An 18,475-nucleotide genomic window follows, 5' to 3' on the forward strand; every position below is an offset into this window, starting at 1 on the left:
TCTTGATATTCTCAGGATCATCCATGAAGATGGCTACTCAGAGGATGAGTGTAAGCAGTACAGAGCAGTGGTTTATAGTAATACCATCCAATCTATAATGGCCATTGTTAAAGCCATGGCCAGTCTGAAGATAGACTACAGCAATCCCACCAGAGTGGTAAGATGCACAAACACTCCCAAACACAATGTATTTTCTAAAGCATGGCGTTTGTGTACAAAATAATCACTCTAAATGCTTTTTTACTTGATCTTTACAAAATGCTTTTTCTGTTGGTAAGCATGGGATGTGTAAGAGCAATAAAGACTCAGGAGCAAGATCCAGACCAAAGGCTAAAAACCATTGTTATGTGAGAATGCTGAATTTAATTTGGCCTTACTAACCATTGACTTACCAGGATGTCGCTTGGGGCTAAACAAAACAAAGCCTGCTTTATCAACAGCATCTTGCAACTGTGTATCTGGCACAGTACTTAAGAGTTACATTGTGCTTTCCCAGAATTGAAATCACAAGTTTTCCATTGTTTCCAGTCACTGTGCCCTATTTACTTGGTCCTTTTTCTCAATATAAAGAGGCTAAATAACCCAGTTGCTTACATACATACATATACACGTATGTGTCATTACTAAGACATGTATAACACGGTAAAATAGGATTATTTAAAGGCTACCATGACTCTTTCTTACATGTTTCCTCTTCTTGGCAGTTCTTTTTCAGTCAATACCACTGTCGGGCTGTGCCAGTGTTTTAAACAAACATGGTATCATGTGATTTCCAACATGCATCTGTTCACAGCAGCCTTTTTTTTATCAGCAGTAAGATTTATGTAGTAGGTGTTACACAGAACTGGAGCACAGTATAATCCTTTCCTGATATGTCTTTGCAACCTGCAGGGAAATAGCACTTGTCTTACTGACTCCATCTGGTCCATCTTTGATCTGCTGTCTCCTTAAAGTTGTACTAGACAGAGAGGAGTCTGAAAGTATACCTGCTGCAGGAGCAACAGCAGCCACTGAGAGCTCTGGTGCAGATTGGATTAATTCAGTGCTGCTAGCAGGGCACGTTTGAACAGCACTGCTGAGGCTGTTTTCTGCAGCCTCAGCAGCAACACAAACTAATTTCTTATTTTGAAGAATACCCAACTGTAAAAGGAAGATCTTGTTGCTAACCCGTTTGTCTGGAGGTGTTTTGTAACAATTGTTACCCATCATTTATGTTTGCTTTGCATGTTAGTGTTTGCTAAACCTAATCACTCCCAAACTGATGGTTTTATAACTGGCTAGCTAATGAAAACAGGCTTGTCAGTCTTTAAATTACTCCACATATTAAAGATGATTGATTATGCATTTATTTATTTTCTGTCATATATAAAGAGTTACAGTAGCGCATGCTTGTGACAGCTCTAGGTCTTGTGTTTATGTTCTTTGGCAGGCCTGCCTTTTACGTGCTCTATTTCAGATCCTAATCAGGAAATGGCTTGGGAATGCTTGGGAATCTATAGAAACCAGATTCCTCCCTGGCTGTCTCTTCTTCTGGAAGGCTCTTGCCTTTCAGGTCGCTAACTCGGTTTTCATTTGATTTCGCTTGGGTGTGCTGCAGTAACACCTAGTTTAAGCCATATTTGGTTTTAGGTAAGCACCTGCTTATCAGTTCTCCTTGAACCGCCTTTGTGTTAACTTGTTGTTAAAAAAAATATTGACCCAGGAAAAATTGTTTCTCTGAGGATCTCCATTTCTTGGTATGTTCTAAATGATCTGGACATAACACGTTCATATTAAATGTGTTCAAAATTTCAAACAGTGAGGCAAACGCTTACATCCTTACATCCTTAAAGCTGTTTATTATGTATAAGTGTTTAAAAAAAAGTGATGAAGTGAAAACAGTTGTTTTTAGTGCTAAAATCCACAGAATTACTGTATCAAGTAAATCTGTCTCTATATTCAGCTTTATTGAGCTTTACAAGTTCTAGGTCTTTGTTAAGTCATCCAATCCACTACTTCACAGTTCATCATCATTCTCATTTTAGAACGAGGCAGAGTGAAATATTTGAGAGGCAGCCAGAGACGATTTTCGACGTGCAAGTCATGGATCTAAAAATAATTTAATTAGCCATAGCTACAGCTGATAAAATCTGCCAGCAACAGTTGTCATCTGAGTAGAAAAAATTAACAGTTGCTTTCGGGGGGAAAAAAATGTACCTCTGTTTAAAAGTAAGGATTTGCAAAGAATGCCACATTTAAGCTAAGTACTGTGTCACCATACAAGAATTTCAAAGGCTGACACGTAAAAGATATTTAATGATTTCTCTGATGTGCGGATGTGGAAGTTGTCTGTGTAGTTCATCCAACAGCAAATTTAATATCTATGGGATTTTGGACAGAGATGTGATGTGATTGTGAGGGCGAGATGTGCATTTGGATTCAGTTAATTCAGATGTTTAATTAGGTGATTAACGAACTTCATTATTATGACTGCACAATTCGAGCATATCAGAAGTACTTAATGAACACACTAAATAATTAGGTGCAGCTCATACAAACACACACTAAGTTAAACACAACAGGGCATTCGTGAAACTTTGATACTGAAACCTGCAGACAGAAGACAAGAGATGCTGAGTTGCAGTCTCCTGCACCCTGTGAACACTTATCAACTTTCAAACAAGCTGCCGGTGAGGTCTGACAGTGGCCGTGTGTATATCCTGTAAGTGAAGCTGCAATAGAAGGATTAAGGACTCTGCTGTGGTGACGTTTTTTTTCTCACCCATAGATCTGTCAAATGGCTGGGTGTACGTGATGCTACTCTCGCACTCCCACACATAGCAATTAGTGTGCTAGCCTGCCCATACTTGCGCAGCAGCCCTGTAGAAATTGACACACGCTTATGGCTTTCATACTATTCTTTAATTATGCCCCATATTGGATTTCAGTTGAGCTGATTGTAGCAGCTGATCTGCATGTGATAAGGATCATTAACAGACACATTATGCTGCTGTATAGAAGTAAACATGAAACTCAAGTCAGTGTTTGCAGTTTCATGGTGATTCATTGCAGCTGCAAGTGCAGTCGGAGCCTGCAAATTTGTAAGTGAATGACAAAGAGGAGAAGGAGAAGGCGAGTGTGTGTGAGTCTAATATTCTGCAGTCTGCAACTTGTAGCTGTGTTAAAAAGAGCAGAAAGAGTTTTAGTAAATGTGTCACATTCCCAGAGAGCCATCGTAAACATCAATTTCATTGGCAGCATGTGAGCGCATCACTCATAGTGACGCACCACTAAATAAACACATTTCAAAAGAACAGTAATGCTATTGGTCCAGTCAAGACATTGACTGGACCAATAATAAAGGACATACACAAATTCAGTAAGCTGGCCATTTAACCAACGTAAACATCACCATCTAATAGGCACAGACGTACATTCACCGGCTGCTTTGTTAGTACTGGACTCCCTTCTGCCTTCAAATTCGCCTTAATTCTTCACTGCATAGATTTAACAAGGTGGTGAAAACATAACTCTGAGATTTTGGTTATTATTGATGCAATAGCATCCTAGAATTCCTGCAGATTTTAGGCTGCAGATCCATGATGTAAATCTCCCATTCCACAACATCCCAGAGGTGCTCTATTGAACTAATATCTGGTGACTGTGGAGGTCATTTGAACACAGTGAACTCATTGTCAGTTTCAAGAAACTAGGTGTGTTGGAAGCATCCATCAGAAGATGGACACACTATGTTCATAAATTTGTGGACAGGGTCAGGAACAGTATTCAGAAATGATGCTCAGTCGCTACTAAATAGCCCAAACAATTAAAAAAATAAATAAATAACCTTCACGCAATTACACCGCCACTGCAGGACGAATCCAGGCTTTTGTGGTGTTTTCTGTTGTCCAATTTTTGTGAACCGTTGTGAATTTTAGTCTCAGCTTCCTGTTCTTAGATGACAGGAGGTAGTACCTGGTGTGGTCTTCTGCTGCTCTATCCCATATACTTACAGGTTCAATGTGTTGTGCATTCAGAGATGGTCTTCTGCGTAACTTGGTTGTAGCAAGAGATTTGTTGAAATACTGCTTTCTTCTTGTCAGCTTGAAGCAGTCTGGTTATTCTCCTCTGACCTCTGACTTCAACAAGGCATTTGAACTGCTGCTCACTGGATATTTTCTCTTTTTCAGAACATTATCTGTAAACACTAGAGATGGTTGTGTGGGAAAATCCCAGTAGATGCGCATTTTCTGAAATACTGAGACCAGCCCTTGCAGCATCTTACTTAAATCATCTTTCGTCCTCATTCTGATTGTCGGTTTGAATCCCAGAGAGTTGTCTTGATTATGTTGGCATGTCTAGATCTAAACTGGGTTTTTGGCATGTGGCTGATTAGACATTTTTGTTAAGGAGCAGTTGAATACGTGTACCTAATAAAGTGACCATGCTTGTATACTGACTGGATGAAAATGGCAGGTAGAGATAGTAATAGATTTCTACTCAGTCCAGTTTGTTTCCATTCACAATTACGAAATGTTTCATTATGAATCATTTGTGTATTTTGATGATGCCATACATATTCAGAACTCTAGAAAATCCTGACTGCAGTTGCATTAAGTTAGTTACACATACAAATGTGCAGAGAAAACCAAGGTTTATTTATTACTCTTAGAATTTCTATCCTTGAGAATAAAGGTCAGAGAGAAAAATAATTAACATTGTGCCAACAGGAAGATGGTGAACTAAGAGAAACAAGCAAGGTGGCAAACAGCAGGAAATCAAACCACAGTCTGTTGAAGCAGCCCTGCATGCTGTTACTTTGAGTCATACAGACCTATCTCATATATCTTACATGTGGTCAGCCCAAATTGGCTGCCACATTGCTTTATCACATGTTGTAATGATATTATAATCACTTTACTTTAAAATATTTCCTCTCTTTGTGCCAGTTCTATAGAGATATCGCTCACATTGGTCCATACTGTTGTATTAGATTATCAATAAGTATTTAAATCAAAATCCGATTGTAACTGCCTGTTGAAATTTCTCTAACATGTTACACAGGTTAGCTTGTTTCTAAATATTTCCATAGCTGAAGAATATGTTTTGGTTTCCAGTGGTGCCATTTTGCAGGAATTCAAGAACTATCAGAACATGTTTGTCAGCTAATTGCCATTGTAATTTTTCCTCTTGATTGTACTGGCAGAAGAAATATCCTTTCTATTTTTAAATGCCATTGTTAGATATTTCTTAACCTTATTCCTTAGCTTCAGCTGAAATTTTAAAATATAAAGTTACCAGAGAAATACAGCTAGGGTTTTTGTCATTTGATCAGTTATATGAAATTTGCTTCAGGAACGACTTCCCTCCCAGCCATTATAGAAGGGGAAGTAACAGCGGTTACTCTTTAATGTCCTGTGCATAAGAGCATGTAACTCTTTGTCTTTAAGAGCCAACTGGATCTTTGATCATGTTTGATTGTGTCAAGGATAGCAGCTGTCGCCTTGGTTTTATTTGCAGTGTTCTTAACAACCCACTCCTGTGTCCTTATTGCCCCCTGCAGGACGATGCCCAGCAGCTCTTTGCCCTGGCTGCAGCTGCTGAGGAACAGGGCATTCTCCCTGATGACTTGGCTAATGTGATCAGGCGACTGTGGAGTGACAGCGGCATACAGAGCTGCTTTGCAAGATCGCGAGAATACCAGCTGAATGACTCGGCGGCATAGTGAGTGTGAATTTGTGGGCGGATATTTTTCTGCTGTGATCTGTTAATTAAATGCAAATTTACTGATTTTTACTGTGCATAGTCTCAGGTTTCCACCATGAGCATCTTCTCCTGCTTGTACGTCAGTCAGTATGCATTCTGTTTACACCAGACGCTATATTAATCCTCTACAAATGGAAATGTGACTAATTGGGAAATTTATCAGTTGTTTTCATATACAGATGAAGATTTGTTTAAGAACTAAATCACTACATTTACTATTTCAAAAGGCATAAAGGTCGAGAGAGTTATAGTTTGAGATTTTTTTTAATTTATTTTTTGGAAGGGATGTGCAGTCCCTTCAGCCTCAGTTATATGTGGGAGCTTTGAAAGTCATAGAGACAGGAAGGATTATTCACTAACTTTCATTTAGTGATTATTTCTCCCTCTCTGGGTTTGATTCTTTAATACTATAACCCGATAAGCAGAGCACCGAATAATTTGTCTTGGGGGAGTGAAAAAATGAGATTTAAAAAAAAAAATGTGTTTACTTCAAGGAAAATTAGCTTAGAAGTAAACTTTGAGAATTGATAGTTCTTATAACACCCTCAAGTGATCATTTTTTATTGGAACATGCTGATTAATTTTGTGGCAGCGCTATGTAAAAGTATGAAATGTTGCTTTATGTGATATTTCCGCAGCAACTCTGTCATGCCATTTAAAAAATCTATTGTAATGGCTGCTGTGCTGTGAGACAAAACAAAAATTGTAGTCATTTGTTATAGTTATAGGTTTTGTTAACTCATTAATTATTCTGTAACATTTTAAGTATGCATGAATGGTTTGATCAGCCCGATTGAAATGGTGGATATATATCTCAGTTTCTCTGTGAAGTGTGGGCTGGCTGGGCAAGTAAAGCTCCCAGTTGGCCTCGGATGATGATGCAATGCTTGTGTAAGCCAGGCAGTGTCAAACATGGTGCTTTCACACTCCCCTACTGACCAGCAGTCTGTCAGATAGCAGAGAAAATGCAAAAAGGACTGAGGGGAAGTGGGAAATATGAGTTGTAAATTTTGACATAAAAAACAAAAACAAAAGAAATTACCTTCTTTCTTGGATAGTCTTTATAATGTTTCCTTTCCCCCACATGCTTTTCATATTGAATACTGCTCTTAAAGGCAACATGTCTTTAAAAAACAGAATAATATGATGGAGAGTATGACTGTATTTCTTATCATGTGATAATGGGTATAGAGATGGGGTTTGTTCTGCATGCTATGATGTCATTTTACTCCAAAGGCCTATACCAAGCTTAACATTGTAGAGACTGTGTTACGTTGGTATCAGATTTTATTTTTTAACCCAGTTGATGGCATCGTGGGAGACTGAAGGCAAGCAGTAAAATAAAGAGATCTTTAGTATGAACTTTGCAAGGCACTGAGCAGGAGGAAAAAAAAATACAATAAAATCCATAAAGCAGTGCAAGCAAACCAACTGTGAGGAGCTTGCACAAGAAACTGAGGAAAACACTGGAACTAGTCAGAGATGAGGGTAATGACCTGACAAAGACTGGGGGAAAACAAGCAGACTATATCCACATCAGGAGCGATGGATAATAAGACACAGATAAAAAACAAAATGAGGGAGGCAAAAGGAACAAAACAGGGAAACAAATGCAACAAAAGCATCATGAGGAGTTGAAAAGGACAAAGGACTCACACAGGCAAGCAGAGGACACAGACAGGAAATGCAGAAGGGATGTGGAAAAGAAAAAATCACCCAGGAACATAAGAGCAAAAATTAAAGGTGTAATATAAATCAAACATCACACCACAAGTACCATGGCAAATTGGAGTGATGATGGAAAATGTGTCACCCCCCCCCCCCCAAAAAAAAAAAATGCATTTAATACAGAGCCTTACAGCTTGTGCAGTATTACACACTTCTATTGCAGGAGATGCACAGCTGGTAAACTGAAATGGACAAAGAGAAAAAGACATCTGAGATGCAGCAGCGTACTGCAGCAAATTATAAATGATTAAGGTCAGCAAAATAAATGTGCAGACGTGTTTTCTCAAGCAGACAAATAACTTCTAAAGAGATCTTAGGCAGAATTAAGCCAACAGATAACTAGTATTCAGTGTAGCTGTTGGTCTCTGACAAGCTCAATTTTAGTAATGAGTGCGGCCGAGGCAGAGTCACAACCAATATTCAGTGTTACCATCTGCAGGAAACTCGTTGGCCGGAGGCGCTATAGCACAAAAATCTTACAACAACAGAATCAATCAAGAGGAAAATATGCTGCAAAACCAATTTCACATATACAAACTCAGCCATGAGTTCTGCACTGAGTGAAACAGGAACATAGTATGTTGGATTAAATACCCGTATGTAGATGTAGCTGCAGGTTTTAATCTGTTGATGAAACACAGTGATATACTTCTAGCATTGTATCTACTGAGAGGGAATATTAAATATCAGCATGATGTTACACACCTAGAAAAGCCATTTTTAGGCCACATGAAAAGATAGCAAATATGAAATGTTTGTGGATATAATAACTCGCATTACAGAGAATAATAATCTATTTTGTTTGTAGCTGGTCAGCAGTTTTATAGTGGTGATTTATGAGGAAATGGGCCACAAGATGTTTTTGTTGAGTGGCAAGTGAAACAAACTGATAGCAAAGCTGAGCAATAAAAAAAAGCCAGAAATAATGAAACTTTATTTTTCTGTTGTAGTTCTGCAACTCTAAACTGGCTAGAGTGAAAGATGCACATTGCATTTGACTATAACTTTACTGTAGGACCCGATTTACACACGTCCTTTAAAAGCACTTCAGAAATCAAAAGTTTAAAGCTATTCAAGTGACTCAAAAATTGCAGTTTTTGGTAGTGCCTCAGCAGCCACACGCCTTCCTGTTGTTGTTTTTGTCTCTCATTTGTTGCAGATTGTAAAGTCATTTTGAAACCTTGCTCTCTCTCTTTCTGTCTTAAGTTACCTGAATGACCTGGAGAGGATAGCTAAAACAGATTACATTCCGACCCAGCAAGATGTGCTACGAACTCGGGTTAAGACAACCGGCATTGTTGAGACTCACTTCACTTTCAAGGAACTCCACTTCAAGTAAGGTTCAATATCAATAACCTGTCAATTAAAAGTGACATATTTTTTAAATAAAATAAATATATAGATGAAAAAAATATATTATAATTTCACTTTGTCACAATTGTTGTTGTTTTTTTCACCTTTAAACTTCTTTAGCCATTTGCATTGTTTTGTGAGAGTTCTGGGACCCTCACTTGAAAGTTGAGCCCCCTCCCCATAGGCTAGAGGCAGGGTACCATAGGTCATAGGTCACCAATCTGACACACATATTTGACTTTTAGTGGGATGCCGAACATAATTTGGGAAAAGCAGTAAGGCAAAAATGTCACTTGAATATTAGATATGGGCATGTTGTCATTTAATTAGTGTAGACAGCGGCATATCAAGATACCTGTTCTAGAGTCGTATGACCTTCCTTGTGTGAAGACAGGCGAAAGATGTGAACTGCAGCCCTGAACCTTTCTCGACCACACCTTGCAAAGCTGTGGAAACTGTACTGCTCAGTCTGATCAAACATGAAAACTGTCTTTAACCTGCCAGCTCCACAGTAGTTCATGTCTGATATCTGCACATCTAAGAATAGAGCAGTATCAATCTGTAGAGTTCACTGTCAGTGCCTTCTGCACAGGATTATTTTCAACCATGAAAACATGCCTAAAGGAAACTATTTCTTGCTCTGTTTTACGTGTTTGGTGTCTCATCAGCAGTTCATGGGGATTTATGAGGGAAATGAACCATGTTGACTGTGAAAAGGGCAAGAGAGGACCTGATTTTCTCTACATTTTCCAGAGTTCATGGGTTAACGTGGTTCTAGTTTACCACAAAAAATCTACACTTGATTTTGATCTCAATCTTTATAGCGTTAAGAGGCAAGTGACCCTCCTGGCTTGAAATATGTTAAAACATCAGAAGACAAATTATACCAGCAATTAAAAGCTTAATTACTGTGATTGCGCTAAGAGCTGACTAATAAATTAGATCCTTCCCACAGTGCTCCTCCTTAATAAAACCGGAGCATTATTTAGTAATAAAACATGTTTGTCTGACATGGCACAGAACTAGTACTGTTGGTCTTACATAAAATGTGCTCTAACCCAGCCCAAGCACTTATGTGTGGGATAGTAATGCATGCATAGATATGTAAAGTGAATATGTAAAGTATGTTATATAAATGTGCAAAGGGTATAAATGGAGAAAGAGAGTGGCAGGTAGAGAAAAAAGATGAGCTATATTTTTGGTTTTTTTTGCAGATTTCTTTGTCTTTTTGGGTCTCAACACATTTTAATGCACTTTTCAATACATATTAAGAGGTTATGGGTAATAAAAAGGCAACTGTATCCACTTGGCTTTGGTGTGACCTGCTTTCTGATAATCTCTGATATTTGCTTTGTGTTACAGCCTCAGTATTTGAGCTAAATAATGCATGAAGGCGATCAATACAAAAAAAGCCACATTTGTGCTGTTTCTGCTCTATTCACCTTAATGAAGCCGATGCTGTCACCATTGACAGTGGCTGGCTTTAGATCACGTTGTGTCTGGTCGAAACTTCATTTTGGGTTCCAGTATTATATATGTATACAGTAGTTGTCCTGGTGAACTGTTTTCATCTTTCCGTAGGCTTTTCTCACACCTCTCTTCTGCGAGTTTTAATCAAGTCTCAGCATCTCCATTAACTGAAGCTTTACTCTGAATATGGACCCTGTCTGCCTCTTCTATCCTGCACTGACCCTGCAGTCTTTTATCAGATAAATTATGTGACAGACGTCTCTCCACCTCCTCACCATTTTTGGTCCCCAAACAACTACATGAAAGCCAATTTATTTCCTGACATTGAATGTCACTCTAAGTTTGCCCTTCCTTCATTCACAGCACTTTTCCTGAAATAGCAGTTTTTTCCCCTGTTAGGTTCACATTACTCCTTTTTTTTTATTATGACCTCCTTCCCCAAATATAGACACACAAACACACAATTTACCTCCTTTGTTTGATCTCTCTGGCAGAATGTTTGATGTGGGAGGCCAGCGCTCAGAGAGAAAGAAGTGGATTCATTGTTTTGAAGGAGTAACAGCCATTATCTTTTGTGTTGCACTGAGTGCTTATGACCTGGTGCTGGCAGAGGACGAGGAGATGGTAAGGAAAAGTCCACCCTCTTATGCTTGTGTGTATGTGTACTTGTATGTGAGCCTCTTTCTGTATGGATGATATCACTTTACTAGCTTCATAAATCTGCTTTCAGGCTCATTTTCAGTATGTGATACATTACATTATATTGCACTGCAAGGAATGTACCATTTCCCATCCCTCCTTATAATGGCTGAATGATAGTCAGCTCCATGTTGTAAAATTAGCTCATTGAGCTTCACTGTGAAGTGTAATTATGCAATAAAAGACGTAATAGCTATTTGTTCAAGTTATAGCACATGAACTATTTAACCCCAATTTCTTGAATTGCTTAAAGAAAGTGCTCAGGAGACATTTGGCCAAGAGATGCTGTGAAGTACCTGCAATATTTGTCCTCACTTTTATAATATAGAAGAACATTGTCCCCTGGTGGCAGCGCTGATGAACTGTTACACTGTAGTGAAAGTCATGAGCCATGACCAGTTTTGATTCTCTTTAGAACCGAATGCATGAGAGCATGAAGCTTTTTGACTCCATCTGCAACAACAAATGGTTCACCGAAACCTCCATCATCCTCTTCCTCAACAAGAAGGATCTTTTTGAGGAGAAGATTACCCGCAGCCCTCTTACCATCTGCTTCCCCGAGTACGGAGGTACACAGCGGAGCATCAGGAGTGATACTGCATCTGTGATCATTCTCTGCAGAAAGTTCAACTTGATAATAAACTGCTTCCTTGTCTCCTAAATCATATTTTACAGGCGCCAACAAGTTTGATGAGGCTGCCAGCTATATCCAGACCAAGTTTGAGGACCTGAACAAGAAAAAGGACACCAAGGAGATCTACACCCACTTCACCTGTGCCACTGACACCAAGAACGTGCAGTTTGTCTTCGATGCTGTCACTGACGTTATTATTAAGAACAACCTAAAAGACTGTGGTCTTTTCTAAAGGTATGCTTCAGAGTGGGTAGAAATGTTACCGTAAAGCCGAATGGGCTGTTATTCATTGTATTTTCATTTGGGTTGTCATTTAGGTGGCCTATTAATGATCTCATCAGCTATGTATTGTCTGTACTGGCACAACTTAATATTCAGTCTAGAGCTGTAATAATTTATCACTGTGAAGAAATAAATTGGCAACATTTTAATTTAATGCTTCATCGCTTAAGTAATGTGTAAGAAAAGCTGGCAAAAATCATTTAGCTTGAGCGCATCAAGTGGGTTGCCTTGTTGTTCGGCAATAGTAAACAGTGGATTATCCAGAGTAAGACAAATGTCATTGCTGTGATACAAAATTAATTTCATGTCTGCTGAAAAGAAAATTAAAGGGAAGACAGAACTTGGGAACTTTGAGTTTTTCAGCATGAATTTGTATAGTGACTTATTTGAATGTGATTTAAATTGAGTGAAATTACTTTTTACAATGCATTTTTTTAACTTCTCAAGATCTGTGCAATTTTTTCACTAAAAATTAAATTTGCAATCAACACTAGAAATCAGAAAGTCAAACGTGAAACAAGAGCTTCTTTTTCTTCATTTTATTTTATGTACATTTACTTGTCTAAAGAATGTATACTTGTTTGTCTTTTCATGCAGGACAAAACCCGACGCACACAGACTGCATGAGTGACTGCAATAGCCATGAATGATTACTGCTTTTCATAATGAAAACCATAAGAGAACTGATTCCTAGAGGGGGAACCTGAAAGAACTTTAACAATCACTGTTTTGCAACCATCACGTTATCTGTCTGATCTGTTGTTATTGTTTTTATATACTGTATAGCTTACTGCTCCTTATCAGGGGTTACTTGTACACATATATGACCGAGAACTTTCTAATTTGACAAAAGCAATCAAATAACAATTAAGGCACTTACATGAAAAGATCTGCTTTTTTAATTGCATTTGGAAACTGTGTAACTGTATGTTGGCCAACTGGCCTTCAATAAATGATTGTTGTAAGAGTAAAGTTTGACACAATTAAGACCTGCAATCTCATTATACCAAACGACTAAATCAAAACACTGGGGAAAAAAAACAAACAAAAAACATGTTTTCCATTTTCGTGGACCAGTTGGGGAACCTCTTGGTATTTATTTGACTTATTGAGCGTTCTTTTATATTTGGATCTCTTATTGTGTTTTCCTTTTAGGTTTACATTTTACTTTGCCTTTTACTTTTGCATTTTAATAAGAGGATAAAGTCAAATAAACCTTTTTTTATAAAAATTCTATTAACTTATGTTAACTGGCATTTTATGAACCTTTTGACTGTAAACAGAACTTATTTTTTAGAAGAAAACCAACAAGCATGGAGAATGAAAATGGATGAAGGGAAAATGTTTTTTGTACAATGTTTACACAGAATCAATATTCACTCTTGTACTATAGTGCATTGTTCTGCATGACTTGTCCATAGATTAGCTTGTATTCCCCACAAACTGATTAACATTCCTTAAGTAACTTCTTAAAAGAAACAAAACATAAATGGTTATGTGTCACTTTTAAGATATCTGCAAGATTTTTAAGTGGTTATGTCTGTTCCTAACATGGATCGTTCTGTACTTTTTATTTCAATCCAAGTCTTTTTACATATGTTTGTGCCTTGATATCTGTTTACACTTGTTCTTTAGAGACATGCTATCTTCATAGTGTGAACTAGGGCTATTTCTACTCCACTTCAGTTCACAAAATCTGTCATTTAGGATGCACCACAATACCGAGACAAATGGATGATAGTTGTTTGTTAACATTAAAAGTCATTCACTTGTTAAACGTAAATAAAGGTTTGGTCACATGATCTTTTATTCTGCTGTGTGATGTGTTAAGGGAAAATTCAGAATACTTTATTTTGTTTCTTCATTTTTTTAACCAGTTCACTAGCAGAAGGACACTAAAGACAATGAATTGAGCAACTTTAAAATATAGAATAAGCACTTTGCTGATTAAAAAGACACCAACAAAAAACTGAGAAGAAAAGGACAATCATACAACTAAACTAAAAAGTATTTTGGTAAAACAAGACTATGTAAATACCATTCGGACAAACTGCAGCTATAAGCCAAACTTGTTTTCTTTTATTTTAATACATCCTTTACACGTTAGTTCTTGCAACTGAGCATGTAATAGGTACTTAAAGCAAAGAAATGAGTGCGACTGCAACCTAAACTTTGCTGAATTACAATACAGAGTGCTGTCAGCATATAAAGAGGTGAGATAATGACGCGCGGTAGTCATGCCAGAAGGTATTTTGCGTTTCAAAAGGACCATTAGAATAGAATAGTGAATACGCATTGCTGAAGAAGCTTTGTGGAAAAGATCCACAAGGTGGCGACATGTAGATTTATTTCTATCAATACATACCTGGGACTTTAGGCACAGCGGTTTTCCTGAACGGCTCTGCAGCAGCTGCCTATAGTAGCCTGCACGATTCTGGAGAGAATTAAAAAATGTATTTTAAATGCTGGTTTATCAACTGAAATCACAATTTTTTCATTATTTTTTTATTATATATATTATAACTAAATTAATAACTAAAACTGCACGTGGAAAAAAAACATTTTATTTAACTAAAATAAAAAAATAGACTTTTAGTAAAGGTTTAAACTAACTGAAATTATTTGTAAAATTGGGGGGGGGGGGGATATAGAGGTAATGTCCTTAGTTTTAGTATTTGGTAATCTAATAAACTGTATCATAACTTAGCTCATGAGTATTTAACGGGCATGTTTATTCTAACTTGTCTGAAAACTCAGAGTTATTTTCTGTTGCTAATACTAATCTTCCTAAATCTTGTCTCTGGCATATTTCCTCCATACAATAAAAGACTAATATTAACACTGAAAATAGCAAAAACATTTCCAAACAATAACAACTAAACCGAAACGAGCAGCACTACTCTGGAAACTAAACGGATAAAAAAAAACCCAGTCAAAATCAGATTATAAAAACTATAATAACTCTGCTGGAAATGTATAGTGCTCAAAAAATTCAAAATAGCAATTGGACGACTTGAGTATTCTCAGGTGTCTAATTTAAAGGGCTCCAGATGTGGGGTCCCAACAGTGTGGTGTGAAACGCACAGCAGGAACTACTGAAATGACTCCAGGGGGCATCTTATTTCAGGCGACTCACTATTGGCTGGTTTTTTAATGGACTGTGCTGATTCGCTGCGACAAAAAGCTCAGCATCGACAAAGTCCGCTGACGGAGCTTCATTTGGTTCAGAGGAGAGAGGACCCACAAAGAGCGAACAAACCTCCGATCAGCTGTTCGTCTGAGGAGTTGTTGTTGATTGTGCTGCGATTCATTTGGAGCCACATACAGAGGTGAGTATTGGCAAACCGCTGTGTTTTTAGGAAGGGTGGTAGTTGCCACACGCTCAAAACTTAATCCACTACTCTCTTTTCTTTTGCAGAAAAAAAACACAGGCTTTGAACTTCACTTTCTCAGAAGCAATGGTAAGTTTATTTTTTCTTTAGTTTACTTGTGTTTTAGGTGCTGCATTAGTTTCATTAAGAGTACAAATGCCCCAAACCCCTTGGTAAACCCACTATGTGAAGCTTTCTTAAGACACTGGCTTATCCTAGTTTTTTGGCATTTATTTTCTGTTTTGTTTTTATTTTATTTCTTGACCAACTTCTCTTTATAGTGCTTTAATCCACCAAGTCACTGTTAATTCAAACCAGAATTGCCTTTGCCAAAAGCACACAGCTGGGTGAATCACTTCTAGCCCATTGTGTGAAAGCAGCCAAGAAGAACAGGGCATTTTAAAAGTGGCAGACTGACCACAGAATCTCACAGTGGATGTCTCTGCATGTCAGATGAAGTCTCCCCCAGAGGCCAAATGGTTCAGCACCCACAGCTGTGATAACATCATGGCATTGTGGCACCTTTAGTACTCCAAGACAAACAGTGACAGGAGTTAGAAGCTCAGCAAGCCAAATATTGTAAGAACCTGAAAACTAAACAATAGCATTACGGATTAGACTGGAGGCATTTTTGCAACTCCCTGACCCAGAAACTCTTAGTAAATTGTAGTTTTTTCTTCATTTTTGTAATGATCAAAGTGCAGATTAAAATTTAAAGGATTTTTTTCATCAATATAATTATACTGCCTACTCGAAGATGGTTTAATTAACACTGAGCACATGATCTTTGTGCAATTCCAAAATGTTGCTGTCACTTCCTGTTTTATAATACATGCCAGTCCACATCCTGTGAACTAGGGGAATCCAGAGAGGATATGTGAGCCTTCACACTCCACTCCAGACTAAGCTCTACTTTGTTCAACTTCCGCTCTAAATTTAGGAGGCAGGGAGAGTTTTCCCCAGTATGAAATGTGCATCCTGTGCTTTTAATTCATTTTCTGGACTTATATTGCATGGGATGGTCTCCATAAAGCTGAGGTTTTTCAGGAATGCTTGAGTTCTTATAAGGCCAGAGAGCACAGTGATCTCAGCTGGTAAAAATCTTACTGGCCGAGTCCTGGAAATAACACACTGAACTGTTCAAGATATAGCTAGAATGGCCAGGGGATGATGGGATATGTTGGAAGGCGGCCTAGGAGCTCTCTTGGCTGTTGCAACGAATGAACATAGCTTGTCTTTACTTAAGTAGTTTTGGTGGACATGTCAATTTTGAATAGACTTTATTTAAAATCTCCTTGCACCACTAACTGTTTGTCTGCCTCTCCTGTTGTGCAGCTGTGTTTAGGAGATTCTTCTGACTGCCTCCGGGACCACATGCAGTACATGAGGAGATCCCTGCAGGATTTGAAGCAGATAAGCAGGCCGAGGCCACTTAGCGAACCATGTGTTCAGTCTTTCGCTGTCACTCGGTTATACAAACAGAGGGCACAGCAAGAGCGACTCACTCGACTGCGTGCTTCTGATGCCAGTGAAGCCAGCACCTATGACTCTGCCTGCTGCCTGGCCAGCCCACTGGAAGAGGAGGAAGAGCAACAGGAGCATGAAAGGCTGAAACAGGGCTCTCCCAGCAGTGAGAAGAGTGTGGACTTTGACTCAGGTTACTCTGAAGCTTCTTGGCCTGATGAAGGCGTGGTGCTGAGGAGGACCAGAAACATACGAGTTTCTTCTTCTGCCTGTCTCCGCACAAACAGAGGACCTTCTGGTCGTATCCGACCCAAATCAACATCAGACGCCTGTCTGGAGCGCTGGACATCATTCGAGGCCAGTGAGCAACAGGACTGGACGACAATGCTGCTGAGCCGCAGCAGGAACAGACAGCCCTTGGTTCTGGGTGACAACAGTTTTGCTGACCTAATAAAGAATTGGATGGACCTACCGGAGCTTCCTGAGCCAGCAGAACAAAAACCAAATGCAGGCCGACGTCTTGCCAAAGACATTCTGGTTAACATGCGCCGAAAACTTGCAGGGGTGTCCAAAGGTGTGGAGATGAGGCAGAGGCCAGGAGACTCCACCAAGGGCTGCAGGAGTGCAGAGGCTTCTAAACGAATGTCCTGTCCCGTGGGACTCCAAGGACTCAAACCTTTCTTTCACCAGTCCCACACAGGTCTACATACACTGGACACCGATTTTTACCAGTTCACCGCTCTCATGAAGACAGGGAGCCGGCAGCCCATCATATGCAATGACATCATTGGCTACATCTGAAGACTGTACCTACAGACACCCGTTTCAAAAGAACTATTGTTTTTTCAGTGTTTATATTTTTGGAATAAAAGCTGATTATTATTATTTTTATTATTAGTATTATTATTTAATGCAAATTTGTCTGTCCCTGTTTGTCTGAGCAGTGCTAAATGCTACAAGAATATTAAAAATGTGCAAAAAACAATCAATGTTTTGCATTCAAATAATTTTAATCATCCTAAAGCTTCATCATCACAGCAGTATTTTGTGTCAACTTTTAGCAGACATAAAACGACTGAAATGCGTTGATATAATTATTGTATCACGCCAATTAGTTAAAAACAAACAGAAAACAAATACAAAACAAGGTTTAGGAGCTGTGTAAAGGGCACAGAGTTTGTACCAGATTAAGAAAAGGGAGTGGTGTGCATCAAAACTTGCATAGTGTAGTTCAAAAGTCTTGATCCTCTTCTCATTTCTTTATGTTTTCCTAGGAAAGCCTAAACTAGATCCAGTTTATTGAAACACGTGCATATGGAAATACATTATATAAGGCAACTGTGGAGAGGCAGGTTCGTGACTGCTGGATTATGTGTGTTTCTATCCAGGTATGCTTTTACTGGCAGTGTGTTTGGCATCACTCTCATGGTAAAAAATAAACAAAAAGAATCTATAGCCAATCGGATGCTTTTCAGATGGTATTGCATGGTGGATCAACTTCTGACGATCCATTTCTGGGTTCATAATTCCATCACTTTTGACCACTCTCTGAAATCCAGTCTCAAACCATGACAGTTCATTAAACCTGTTTCCAATAACTATAAGTCCAGTTCTTGTGTAATTTAGCATACCTTAGCATTTTCTGCCTGTTTCTCTTTCTTAAGAAGGCTTCTTCACAGCAAACAGAAGGTAGATCAACTGAAGAGCCAGACATGTCTCAGGTATTGTG

General features: G+C 38.5%; 2 protein-coding genes across 3 annotated transcripts in view; both read left to right on the forward strand.

Annotated features, from left to right (window-relative positions):
• The window catches only part of LOC102290812 (guanine nucleotide-binding protein G(i) subunit alpha-2), a 46,477-nt gene extending 32,764 nt beyond the window's left edge, over positions 1-13,713 (forward strand). For both annotated transcript variants that reach the window (XM_005927470.3, XM_005927469.3), the window contains 7 exons: positions 16-157; positions 5,543-5,703; positions 8,680-8,808; positions 10,791-10,920; positions 11,411-11,564; positions 11,671-11,863; positions 12,509-13,713. In XM_005927470.3, coding sequence (XP_005927532.1) covers positions 16-157; positions 5,543-5,703; positions 8,680-8,808; positions 10,791-10,920; positions 11,411-11,564; positions 11,671-11,861 — 907 coding nt within the window. In that variant the 3' untranslated portion in view covers positions 11,862-11,863; positions 12,509-13,713. The remainder of the gene's footprint in view (positions 1-15; positions 158-5,542; positions 5,704-8,679; positions 8,809-10,790; positions 10,921-11,410; positions 11,565-11,670; positions 11,864-12,508) is intronic.
• A 1,336-nt stretch (positions 13,714-15,049) lies between these two features.
• On the forward strand, positions 15,050-17,731 carry inka1b (inka box actin regulator 1b). The gene is made up of 3 exons (XM_005927468.3): positions 15,050-15,240; positions 15,330-15,372; positions 16,618-17,731. The coding sequence occupies exons 1-3, from the start codon at positions 15,065-15,067 to the stop codon at positions 17,545-17,547; spliced, it is 1,149 nt and encodes a 382-aa protein (XP_005927530.2). The 5' UTR covers positions 15,050-15,064; the 3' UTR covers positions 17,548-17,731.
• Positions 17,732-18,475: the final 744 nt, after the last annotated feature.

The sequence above is a fragment of the Haplochromis burtoni genome, unplaced genomic scaffold, assembly GCF_018398535.1.
Source record: "Haplochromis burtoni strain Fernald_Lab_line unplaced genomic scaffold, NCSU_Asbu1 Contig_100, whole genome shotgun sequence".
Classification (NCBI taxonomy): Eukaryota; Metazoa; Chordata; class Actinopteri; order Cichliformes; family Cichlidae; genus Haplochromis; species Haplochromis burtoni.

Bases quoted from the DNA above. Each gene is read 5' to 3' on its own strand.
- inka1b (XM_005927468.3), top strand. From the start codon at position 15,065: ATGGACTGTGCTGATTCGCTGCGACAAAAAGCTCAGCATCGACAAAGT. The intron at 15,241-15,329 runs GTGAGTATTGGC...TTTCTTTTGCAG, and splicing joins ATTTGGAGCCACATACAGAG to AAAAAAAACACAGGCTTTGA. The intron at 15,373-16,617 runs GTAAGTTTATTT...CCTGTTGTGCAG, and splicing joins TCACTTTCTCAGAAGCAATG to CTGTGTTTAGGAGATTCTTC.